Below are 13,452 nucleotides of genomic sequence, written 5' to 3'. Positions count from 1 at the left end.
TCATCCATGATCAAATGACAGAGCAGACCTAATGTGTCGAATGGCCTAATTCTGCTCCTAAATTTTGTGATTCCCGACGTTTTAATAACATTATGGCTGGTATGCCTAGATGGTGATGTAAGAAGTTAGACACCAGTCTTTTCTCTTGAATGGTTCTTTGCAGGACACAACATTGCATATTACAGGTACACAATCCTTTATTCGAAATCCTTGGGGGCCAGTTGTATTTCAGAATTCAGAATTTTTCAGATTTCGGAATAAATGACATTTTCACAGTGAAATAAAAAAAAGTACAGCAGACACACGTGAATAGTGTCACAAAGCTGGTTCCTTTTTTTCTAAAAGCTGTTCCTTTTCTTAAGAATACTATGTCCTTGGTTTTTCTCAGAGGGGTCATAAATGCTCCCGGTGCCAATTAGACTGGTTTGGTATAGAGATTAAAGGATTTTGAGAGGCCTTTTGTTAATTTGAAAACAGATGAGATTTCAGGTCAAAGTGGTCATGTTTTAGAAGTGACCTGTATAATGGAAGCGGAGTGGTCATCTCTCTATCTGAGCAGTTCAGTCCAAAACAAGTTTGGAGTTCAACAGTGAGCTATGTGGAAACTCTCTCTCTCTCTCTCTCTCACACACTCTTTCTGCCCATCTAACTTCAACCTGTAAGCATCAGTTTCATTTATTTTAAGTGTATTTTAAGGGGGTTTGCTTATTGTGACTGTTGGGTATATTCTGAACAGCATAGTTAAATCTAGACTGAGTTCTGTAGGAGTTCTTTATTCTGTTCTTTGTGTTTCATTGTGTAATTTTGTGAATAAATTTTTGTTGGTTTTAAAACTTAGTAGTCAACCTAGCTAGCTTAACTCCTGGTAATTCTCACTGTATACTTACCAAAACAAATTGCAAAGTTATGGTCTGGGTTGCCTGCTCAAGAATGTTGTGTGTGGTCTGGCCTAGTCCATAACAATAGTGCGAGCACTGAGACACAATTGATGCCTGCCAGTACTCGGCCACACCACCACATCACATTCTGGATTAGTGGTGCTGGAAGAGCAGAGCAATTCAGGCAGCATCCAAGGAGCAGCGAAATTGACGTTTCGGGCAAAAGCCCTTCATCAGGAATAAAGGCAGAGAGCCTGAAGCGTGCACATCACATCTGAGTGACGTGGTCTGAGTGGGTATGGGGTTGGGTCATCTATTCGCATGCCAAAATAACGCTCGACACTCCATGACAAAATTTCTGATTTCGGGTAAAGTATTGTGTACCTGTGTTATAAAGACTTAACTTTCTTCTGTGGACTTAAATTTCAGGGATTGCAAGGTATTTGGATCATTTTTGCCTGAAATATCAATGAAAATCACATCAGAACTTTGTTTTCAACAAGACATTTTTTGAAAACCATAAGGTTTTGGATAATTGCTTATCTTGTTTGCATCTCCTTCGGGAAAACACTTGACTGTTTTCATAACTGAATCTGATGGCTGTTCTGTTTGAACAATGTTTCGCATTTGATTTGTTGTTGTCACATGTACTTGAGTACAATGAAAAGTTTTGTCTTTGTGAGCAATACAGGCAGATCATAATATACAAGGGCATACATATCATAGAGTGTTTAGACAGAGCAATGCATATAGGGTTACAGCTGCACAGGAGGTGCATAAAAGGAAGATTAATGTTAGATTTGAAATTAAGTCCATTCAGCAGTCTAGAAACAGCGGGAAGAAGCTGTTCTTGAACTTTGTAATATGTGTTCAAGCTTCTGTGTCTTCTGCCTGTTGGAAGAAAGTATTATTAGGTGGGAGGGATCTTTGATGATGTTGGCATCCTTTCCACGGCAACAAGAAGTGTAGATGGAGTCCATAGATGGGACATTGTCTTTCATGATACTCAGGGCTGTGTACACAATTTTCTGTGGCTTCTTCTGGTTCTGAGCAGAGCAGTTTCCATACCAAGCTGTTATGCAGCCACATAGAATGCCTTCTATGGTGCATATGTAAAAGTTGGTGAGAGTCCTTATGGACCTGCTAAATTTCCTAAGCCTCCTGAGGTAGAAGAAGTGTTGTTGTGCCTTCTTGACCACCACATCTATGTGGAAGGTCCAGGACAGATGTTTGGTTAACTAGAAACTTGACACTGTTGACCATCTCCACCAGAGCTCTGTTAATGTAGATAGGGTTGTGTCCTCCTTTCTTCCTGAAGTCAATGATCAATTGTTTTGTTTTGCTAACATTGAGAGGTTGTTATCATTGTACCACAACACCAAGCACTCTAACTCCTTCCTGTATTTTAAATGTTTGATGTCCAGCCTACAATGGTGATGTTGTCAGTGAACCTGTAGATGGCATTCATACAAAATTTAGCTCTATAATCATGAGTGTATAGGAAGTACAGTAGGGGGCTGAGAACACAACCTTGCAGGGCACCAGTGTTGAGGATTATGGTGGAGCAGATGCTGTTCTCTATATTCATTGATTGTGGTCTGTGGTCAGGAAGCTTAGGATCCGGTTGCTGGAGCTGAGACCTAAGTCTTGGCGTTTGGAGATTAATTTGGTTGGGATTATAGCACTGAAGGCGCTGAATTGTAATCGATAAGTAAAAGTCTGACGTAGGTATCCTTATTGTCCAAGTGTTCCAGGAATGAGTGTAGAGCTAGGGAAATGGTGTCCACTGTGGACCTGTTTTGCCAATAGGCAAATTGCAAGAGACCAAGGTAGACTGGGAGACTAGAGTTGATGTGGGCCATGACTAACCTCTCGAATCACTTCATGATTACAGAGGTCTGAACCACCAGACTGTAGTCATTGAGACATGGTGCACCCATTTTCTTTGGTACTGGGATGATAGTGGTTTCCTTGAAGCAGGTGGGGACTTCAGATTGTAGCAAGGAGAGATTAAATTTGTCAGTGAATACTTCCGCCAACTTGTCCACACAGGATCTGACTGCATGGCCGAGGACTCCATCTGGGTCAGTCGCTTTCCTCAGGTTTATTCTTGAGAAGGCCAGTCTGATGTCTGCAGCAGTGACTGAGGGAACAGGTACGTCCGGGGCTGTCGGGGCAGGTGACACCGCGCCACTGGCATTTTGCTTGAACCAAATATAAAAAAAATTCATTACATCAGCAAGGGATATCTTTTTATCCACAATTTGGAGGTTGTTTGTATGTTCTGTTGGAGGTGTCTGCCAAAATACAGGCTGCTTAGCTCTCTCTCCAACTTTGTTGTTGTGAAACCTGCTTGTCCTCTTGAAGGTGGCATGGTATTGTTTCCTGAGACAATTGCCTATGTTGTCAATACCCGTCAATACATGCCAGAGTGTCATACTGATAGCCGAGAATATCTCTTATCCTTTTTGGCTTTGAGACTGAAGACTTAATGGCTAAACGTGTTTCTTCCCTACAGTGAATCTCTGCAAACAGACATCTGTTACCTCCCTTTGCCTATTTGTGTGTGTGTGTGTCAATGTTTTGTGTATGTGTTTTAGGTTATTTAGAAGAGTGGACATTTATAACTTTATGTTTTAAACTAGCCATTTTTGATTCTTCATTGAATAAGACTTTTTGATCATAAATTAATAAGTTTGTATTTGTTAAAGAAGCCTCAAGGACACAGGGATATATGTGTAACCATGAAAAAGAGACAGGCATTTGAATTGAATGACTCTTCTAATGACCCACTACCTGGATCACCTTCACAAGGCCCAGGAGCAGGCTAATCATGGAAGATCTGGACAGAGCAGTTGACTATGAGATCCTTGATTGGAGTTGTTAACCTGAGCCATTTAGGAAGCGTTGGCTGACCAATTTTAACAAGGGATTTAGAATCTTCTAAGTTCGGGGGACTGACTTCAAGCTGGCTGGCTACAGACAGTATACTATGCATAAGTAAATAAAGGGTGACTTGGTCAAGGGAGTTTGGCCTCTGTGCAGTTATTTCAGAAGCAGTCTTGCTTAGAATCTTGAATGCACTACTGTGGTAGTGTGATGAAGGTAATTTCAATTGAAGCATCCAAGATGGAATATTATCTGAAAGGGAAGAATGTTCAGGTAATAAGCACATCCACACCAACTGGTGCTGTTGGACATGGTTTTTTTTTGCTGGTAGATTTATTCTTGGATGCTGCCTTACACAGTTTTGCCTCCTAACCACAACACCACTGTCCTAACCATGTATTGTTAGAAGTGTCCCATGAAAATAGGTAGGTTTGTAACAAGCGGTAAGGTTACACAATTTCCTATGCTCACTTTTATAATACCTCTTAAGCTTATCACTATATCCTCCAGTGGTAATACTGCAATTCCAACACAGGTTTGAGAGAGCTATTAGAACCTGACAGGGGGTAGCACGGTGGCTCAGTGGTTAGCACTGCTGCCTCACAGCACCAGGGGTCTGGGTTCAATTCCCACCACATTCTCCCCGTGTCTGCGTGGGTTTCCTCCGGGTGCTCTGGTTTCCTCCCACAATCCAAAGAGGTGAATTGGCCATGCTAAATTGCCCATAGTGTTAGGTACATTAGTCAGAGGTAAATGTAGGGGAACAGATCTGGGTGGGTTACTCTTTGGAGGTCAGTGTGGACTTGTTTGGCCGAAGGGCCTGTTTCCATACTGTAGGAAATCTAATCTAATCAGGGCCACATAGGTATTTTTAATTTAAATATAGATATGCAATATAATAAAATGATTATAAAAATATTTTTCATGCAACGCGTTGCAGTCTTATGCACTGAAAAATACCTTCTCTGGTAATTAAGTGAAGGAAATGAATAGTTAATTATATAGATATGGATTTTCTTACTTAACAATTCTATGATTTACTGATGAGTATTATTGGTCAATTTATTATAATTTTGTTACAATAATCTTTTTTATTGCCACTGTTGGCTTGGCTCAATTCCTAGGTTAGCACGAGGGGACATAGCTTTAAATTGAGGGGTGATAGATATCGGACAGATGTCAGAGGTAGTTTCTTTACTCCGAGAGTAGTAGGGGTATGGAATGCACTGCCTGCAACAGTAGTAGACTTGCCAACTTTATGGGCATTAAATGGTCATTGGATAGGCATATGGACGAGAATGAAATAGTCGATTCTCCTGTTTCTCGGATGGGTTAGGTTAGATGGGCTTCAGATTGGTTTCACAGGTTGGTGCAACATTGAAGGCTGAAGGGGCTGTACTACGCTGTAATGTTCTATGTTCTATTTCAGAGTCCATATATACTGGTAACTCCTAATTCTTGCTAGCCACACTGACCCTCTGTTCCTGAGGAATAAGAGAAGACTTGGCCAATATCAGTTCTGGATGAAAAGGATGATCATCCATACCTTTGTGATACCAGTAAGAGAAAAGGTCTTCTGGCTCCATCTCATCTCTAACTCTACATGAAACTGATCTTATCCAAAACATTGCTGCGTATAAATCAACTCCCCAACCAACCCAGTTTCCCTGCAAACTGACATTGTGAATTTATGTTTTGTTCATAGCCTAGCTAGCTCACATTCCTGATGAAGAGCTTATGCAAGAAACATCGACTGTCCTGCTCCTCAGATGCTGACTGACCGGCTGTACTTTTCCAGCACCACACTTTTTGACCCCTGCTAGCTAGCATATTATAGCCTAGTTTTGGCTTCAGTCTCCCAATCTCTGTGAACTCTAATGGGCACGGGAAATAGAGATAATCTTCCATCTCTTGCCGCATTGACTCTCCGTTCCTGAGGAATAAGAGATAGCTTGGCCAACACCAGTGCTCGATAAAAATGAGTCTCCTGAAATTCAACATTGGAACCATTATCTGCAAAATCAACCTCCCACCCTGTTCCCCCTCTTCCCCATGTCCTTCACCTAATCACTGGCTGCTATGTCTTAACTGTCCAGCCTCTAGTTCTGAAATTCTATCTCTAGTCCTCATTGTTTTTATTTTTCTCCCCTATGTGCTGCATTAATAAACATCTCTTATCAAACTTTTAATCAAAGAATGTGGTGCTGGAAAAATACAGGTAGTCAAGCAGCATCCGAGAAACAGAAGAATCGACATTTCGAGCAAAAGCTCTTCATCGAGAATGAGGCAGGAAAAGCTTATGCTCAAAAAGTCAATTCTCTTCGAATGCTGCCTGACTGGCTGTGTTTTTCCAGCACCACTCTTTGACTCTGATCTCCAGCATCTGCAGTCCTCACTTTCTCCTTATCAAATTTTTAGCCTCGACACCACCTAAAATGTCCCCTTCCTTAGTTTGGTGTCATTGTGACTTTGTTGGTGTGGAAGGATGGTGATGTAGTCACGATTTGTAATTCTGAGCTCTGGGCTGAAGCATTGTGCATATGACTTCAAATCCCACCACTGCAACTGGTGGAGTTTTAATTCAATCCACAATTCGGAAACGAGAACCTAATCTCAGTGTTGGCAACCTCAAAATTATCATTGATTGTCTTAGAAACAAATCTGGTTCACTAAGATCCTTTAGGGAAAGAAATCTGCTGTCCTTACCTGGCCTGGCCTGTGTATGACTCCAGACCCACAGCAATGTGGTTGACTCTGAACTACTCTCTGAAATGACCCAGAGAACCACTCCCAATTAGGGAAATCCTGACCTTGCCAATGACAGTAACATCCCATGAAAGAATAAAAATCAAACAGCACTCCTGTAAAAGACCATTGGAAAGTTTATTTATGTTAGGGGTATTAAATAAATGGATATTTTTATTATTTTAATTCTGTACTTCATTATTTCCCTGGGACATTCTAATGTCTATTTACAGTTAATGGAATAAGGCACTAATACAGTTTGACAAAAAAGGAAATTAGCTGACAAGAAAGCAAACAAAAGAAGTACTTGTAAGCCACTCATAACTTGAAAAAAATCCTGCAATACCCTTCATGTCTAATTGAGATCCAGAGAACTGACAAGTAATTACAGTAGCTACAAGAGCAGGTCAGAGGCTCGGAATGCTGCAGCAAGTAATTCACCTCCTGACTCCCCAAAGCCTATCCAGCATCCACATACTTTCCACTTGCTTGAATTAATGCAGCTCCAGCAATATTCAAGAAGCTTGACACCAAGGGCTTTTGCCTGAAACATTGATTTTCCTGCTCCTTGGATGCTACTTGACCTCCTGTGCTTTTCCAGTACCACACTCTATTGTCTCTAATCTCCAGCATCTGCAGTACTCACTTTCGCTTACCATTCCGAACCAAGCAAACCTTTAAATTGGCACTACATCAACCAGCATCCATGCCCTCCACTACTGACACTCAGTGGCAGCAGTGTGTCCCATCTAAAAGATGTATTCCTGAAATTCACTGAGGCTCCTAAGACAGCACCTTCCAAACTCACAGCCACTTCCAACCAGAAGGACAAGGGCAACAGATACTTGGGAGCAACGTCACCTGCAAGTTCCCCTCCAAGCCACTCACTATCCTGACTTGGAAATATAATCGCAGTGTTGCTCAGTCAAAATCCTGGTCGCCCTCCCTAATGGCATTGTGGGTCTGCCTACAGCACATGGATGGCAGATTGCCACTATTTCCCAGAGCAACTAGGGATGAGCAATCAATGCTGGCCCAGCCAGCGATGCTGATGTCCCAAAAGTGATTGGAAAAAAGAATAGAACATGGAATTTCATAGATTGTACATGACAGAAAAGGGATATTCAGCCCAACTGGTCTACATGTGACTCCTTTCACTCTATAACCTCTTTGCACCTTACATCTGTAGTTGGAGTCTTTACTCCCTTATGTTTGTAATGTGCATCAAGTAATGTAAATACTCTCCACATCAGCCACACCATGTGGCTGCAAGCTGAAAATTACCACCGCTTTTTGTGTAAAGATACTCCTCTCAAATATATTTCTTCTGTTAATGACATTCTTATATTTATTTTGCCTTATTCAGGACTCACTTGAAAGTAAAAACAGATTGCCACATACCACGCAATTAAATTGCTCTGTCTTTCTGTCAGACCTGTTGCTTCTTAGTCGCTAAACAAAAATAAAGGTGGCTGCTGGAAATCAGAAACAGTCAGAAATTGCTGGAAAAACTCTCAGTTCTGGCAGCATCTGTGAAGAAGAAGGAGTATTCACGTTTCTGGTCCAGTGACCCTTCTTCAGAACTATTCTGTAGAAGGATCTCTGGACTCAAAATGTTAACTCTGCTTTCTGTCCTCAGATATTGCCAGAACTGTTGAATTTTTCCAGCAATTTGATTTTGTTTCCTCTTAATCTGTCCCCATTTCCAGAGTAAAGAGATCCAACCTGCTCAGACTTTTCAAATAGTTGTGTTCTCTCAATTTCTGTGTAATTCTTCCTTGTACTTTAAATACCTTTTTGCAGTCTAGAAACCATAATTGCACCTGACTGCAGCATTCTCAGCAGTATCAAGGAAATACAGCATTGAATAAGGGGGACATTAAAGGTTCCATAGTGTAATATTGTACTTAAAATTGTATTCCATTTTTGGTTATTAGATTAGATTAGATTACTTACAGTGTGGAAACAGGCCCTTCGGCCCAACAAGTCCACACCGCCCCACTGAAGCGCAACCCACCCATACCCCTACATGTACCCCTTACCTAACACTACGGGCAATTTAGCATGGCCAGTTCACCTGACCTGCACATCTTTGGACTGTGGGAGGAAACCGGAGCACCCGGAGGAAACCCATGCAGACATGGGGAGAATGTGCAAACTCCACACAGTCAGTCGCCTGAGGCGGGAATTGAACCCGGGTCTCTGGCGCTGTGAGGCAGCAGTGCTAACCACTGTGCCACCGTGCCGCCCAGTAATGTAATACTGTATGCTAAATATCGAACAATTCTTTGGGATTTAATACAGTGTTTAAAATTTCTTCTCTCTTACACTTTACTTAAACCTTTCCTTATGTTTTTTTTCCCCATCCTTTTCTTCCCTCTGTGTTTGTTTTAACTGACATCACTAACATTTTTTCCAGTTCTGATTCAAGATGATCAATCTGAAATGTTCACTCTCTTCCTCTCTCCATGTCAATGAGTATTTTGAAAACTACTTAATTTTGTTTAAGATGATACTTCATACTGAGGGATGTAATACTTTACTTAATACATCATACAATAATTGGGCATGTAAAATTATATTTATTAATGGTTGAACATGCAGTACTGTACTAGAAATATACAGGGATATATTATACAACAAATACAAGAACTTAAATACTAAGATTTGTTATATAACATTTGGGCATGTCATTATTGGCTTCAAATCATATTTGCCTAAGACAGATTATGTCAGTTTACATCAGACAATACTTGGGTGCACCTCTCAAATATCTCAAAGTACCTGGGTGGATCAGACAACTCTCAGCTTTTTCTGACAGAATTTGCATATATCAGATAGTACTCAGTTATATCAGACAGAACTCTGGTTTGTCAGACAGATTTTGGGCATGTGAGATAGTACTCTGGTGTATGATTATATTCAGGTACATCATATTATTATCTGACTGTGTCAGATAGTGGTCAGAAAAGAAAACAATTTTTGAACAAGTCACAGATTTCTAAGGTAAATCTTGCAGTTCTCAAATTTATCATACAGCACTCTATATAATTATAACTCTGGAATATCATAGAAAAAGATTACCATTTTAAAGAACTGGAACACTAGCAAACGTTCTAAAAAAGGTTTGATTCCTCCATTTGCCATCCATAGGGTCAGGCATGTCATTAATACTGTTAATGGACATCTTCATACACCAGTGGACATGATCTGAAAGCCTACTAGTTCCTTGAATATGACTGCAAATACAATGGATTTTTATGTCAATAATGAACATTTTTCGAAAGAACTGTTGACTTATGTTGACTAAACAATACATTTGTTTTTCTTCTGCCAAAATTTATTGTGAATTCCAACAGACTTTAAACATCCAATATTATAAATCAAGAGAATAATCATAGTTTGGCACTTAACATTGGCAGTTTTCTTCAGTGGGTGACTGATATGTGAAATGTAAATGTTGCACTGCTTTAGTAAAGATTCACTATTTTGTTTTTTATCATGGCATAATATTAGGGCAGAATACAAAAATGTTTTCACTGCATCTATACATCGTACTCTGGTCGTTGACACTGGAAGCTTTGCGGATGATGCTAGATTTAGAGATATAATAAGCAAAATCAAGGATAATGATAGATGAAAGAAAACATTCAAACCTGGTGTAATAAGTGGACAAATGGCAGATCAAGTTTAACAGACCATAAGATGTAGGAGCAGAAGTTAGCCATTCAGCTTATCAAGTCTGCTCCACCAGTTAGTGAAATCATGGTTGATCTGATAATCCACAACTCAATTTATCTGCCTTTTTCCTGTAACCATCAATTCCCTTATTGATTAAAAATCTGTCTCAACCTTGAATTTACTTAATCACCCAGCCTCAATAGCTCTCTACAATAAAGAATTACACAGATTCACTACCTTCTGAGAGAAGAAATTTCTCCCAATCTCTAAATGTGTGACCCATTAATCTGAGATTATGCCCTGTGGTCCTGTACTGTCTCACAAGGAAATACCAGCTTTACACATCTACTCTATCAAGTCTCCTAAGAATCTTCAATAAAAACAAATTACTGGAGAAACTGAGCAGGTCTGGCAATATCTGTGGAGAGGAAGCAAAGTCCAGTGACCCTTCTTCCCTGAGAATCTTGTTTATTTCAATAACGTTGCCTCTCATTCTTCTACAATTGATTCCTGGTGAAGGGCTTATGCCCGAAATGTTGATTCTCCTGCTCCTCAGATGCTGCCTGAACTGCTGTGTTTTTCCAGCAGTACACTTAACTCAACAAATACAGGCCCAATCTTATCCAATCTGTTCTCCCAAGACAGCTCCTTCATACGTGGTTTCAGCCTAGTGAATCTTCTCTGGACTGCCTCCAGAGAATACAAGATGGCAGCAGTGGAGTAGGCAAGGTTCAGACTCCTGTGCCTGAGTCTCATCCATTCCATCCACTTTTTTTATCTTCTCAATTTTTAAAAATAAAGTTTTAGTTTTTTTTAAACTTACCTTCTGGAGAGAACTCGGACATGGAGGCAGGGGCAGCAGCAGAGCATGGCAATAGCTGGGGAGCCCTGAGTGGGACTTTGACAGTCAGCACGAGCCCAGGCTGGTGGTTGTCAGCAAATTGACGGTCATCAGCAAAACCTGGCGATCCCAGGTATTGGTTAGTGGCAAAGCAATGGTCATTGGTGAAGCCCAGTGAACACAAATGGCAGTCAGCAGTGAAGCAGCTGGCGAGCTCCTTAGCCCAGCACGGGGGAAGGCGTGTCCACACGGGGAGAGCTAGCCTTCATCGGAAAAGCCCAGTGAAGAGCGTCTGCAGACCCTTGGCTTAAGAAGGACTGTAATGTTTAACTTTTAACTCTGTTTCTTTATTTTTCTACTTTACACTAAGAAGAGCTGTAATGTTAAATTTTTTAACTTATTTGTTTATTTTTCTATTTTTGTACTTAAGATTTTGAACCTAGGTATCTTTGGACCTAAGATGGCGCAATGGCAACTTTGTACTGTACTGATGTATTCCTGTACTTGAGTACTCGTGACAATAAATTCTAATCCTCATCCATTGCCAGTATATTGTTCCTTAGAGAAGGTGCCCAAAACTTCACGGCATTCCAGCTGTGGTCTATCCAGTGTCTTGTATTGTTCTAACACAACCTTCTATCTTTATACTCCATTTCTTTTGAAATAAAGACCAACATTTAGTTTACGTCCCTATTACCAGCTGAACTTGGATGTTAATTTTTGGTCATTTATAGATGAAGTCCCCAAAACCATCTCATGTAGCTTTCTGCAGTCTTTCTCCACTTAAGGTTAAGCGCATTAATCAGTGGTAAATGTGGAGTAATGGGGAATGGGTTTGGATGGGATACTCTTCGGAGGGTTAGTGTGGACTTGTTGGGCCGAAGGGGATTCTATTCTATTCTTAAATGATATGCAGCTCCTCTATTCCTGCCAGCATTTCCCTACATTATATTCCATCTGCAAGTTTTTGGCCACAGCTTGTCTATATGAGAGTTAATATCTGTCTCCACTATTCTACTGGTGTGTATTTGGTCTAGAATTAGAGGAACACAGATATTTCAGAGGTTTATGAGGCTACGAAGATGGCAGTGGTGGAAAGGGACATGACCATGGTGGCATTTATAAACAAGAATGAGAATTTTAAAATCAATGTGTTGCTTGACTGAAAGCCCCTTTTAAAGGCCAACATTTAATTTACATAGAACATAGAACAGTACAGCACAGAACAGGCCCTTCAGCCCACGATGTTGTGCCGACCATTGATCCTCATGTATGCACCCTCAAATTTCTGCGACCATTTGCATGTCCAGCAGTCTCTTAAATGTCCCCAATGACCTTGCTTCCACAACTGCTGCTGGCAATGCATTCCATGCTCTCACAACTCTCTGTTTAAAGAACCCGCCTTTGACATCCCCTCTATACTTTACGCCAACCAGCTTAAAACTGACCCCTCGTGTTAGCCATTTCTGCCCTGGGATGTAGTCTCTGACTATCGATTCTATGTATGCCTCTCATTATCTTGTATATCTCAATTAGGTCTCCTCTCCTCCTCCTTTTCTCCAATGAAAAAAGTCCGAGCTCAGTCAAGATAAGATAAGTCCTCCAGTCCAGGCAGCATCCTGGTAAACCTCCTCTGAACCCTCTCCAAAGCATCCACATCTTTCCTGTAATAGGGCGACCAGAACTGGACGCAGTATTCCAAGTGCGGTCTAACCAAAGTTTTATAGAGCTGCAACAAGATCTCATGACTCTTAAACTCAATCCCCCTGTTAATGAAAGCCAAAACACCATTTGCTTTCTAAACAACCCTGTCCACTTGGGCAGCCATTTTAAGGAATCTGTGTACCTGTGTTCCTCCACACTGCCAAGAATCCTATCCTTAATCCTGTACTCAGCTTTCAAATTCGACCTTCCAAAATGCATCACCTCGCATTTATCCAGGTTGAACTCCATCTGCCACCACTCAGTTCATCTCTGCATCCTGTCAATGTCCCGCTGCAGCCTACAACAGCCCTCTGTATTGTCAACGACACCTCCAACCTTTGTGTCGTCTGCAAACTTGCTGACCCATCCTTCAATCACCTCATCCAAGTCATTAAAAAAAATTTCAAACAATAAAGTCCCAAGGACAGAGCCCAGTGGAACACCACTCACCACAGACTTCCAGGCAGAATAATTTCCTTCTACTACCACTCACTGTCTTCTGTTGGCCAGCCAATTCTATATCCAGACAGCTATGTTCCCCTGTATCCCATTCCTCCTGACCTTCTGAATGAGCCTACCATGGGAAACCTTATCAAATGCCTTGCTGAAGTCCATATACACCACATCCACAGCTCGACACTCATCAACTTTTCTAGTCACATCCTCAAAGAACTCAATAAGGTTTGTGAGGCATGACCTGCCCCTCACAAAGCC

The 13,452-nt window shown here is 41.0% G+C and overlaps 1 protein-coding gene across 1 annotated transcript in view; it reads right to left on the bottom strand.

Annotated features, from left to right (window-relative positions):
* Nucleotides 1–2,755: 2,755 nt before the first annotated feature.
* The window catches only part of LOC122550342, a 14,964-nt gene continuing 4,267 nt past the window's right edge, over nucleotides 2,756–13,452 (bottom strand). The window contains exon 2 of the mRNA XM_043691070.1: nucleotides 2,756–3,082. Coding sequence (XP_043547005.1) covers nucleotides 2,756–3,082 — 327 coding nt within the window. The remainder of the gene's footprint in view (nucleotides 3,083–13,452) is intronic.

The sequence above is a fragment of the Chiloscyllium plagiosum genome, chromosome 5 (genome assembly GCF_004010195.1).
Source record: "Chiloscyllium plagiosum isolate BGI_BamShark_2017 chromosome 5, ASM401019v2, whole genome shotgun sequence".
Taxonomy (NCBI): Eukaryota; Metazoa; Chordata; class Chondrichthyes; order Orectolobiformes; family Hemiscylliidae; genus Chiloscyllium; species Chiloscyllium plagiosum.
The sequence above is the reverse complement of the archived record's forward strand: the minus strand, read 5'-3'. Positions and strand labels throughout refer to the sequence as shown.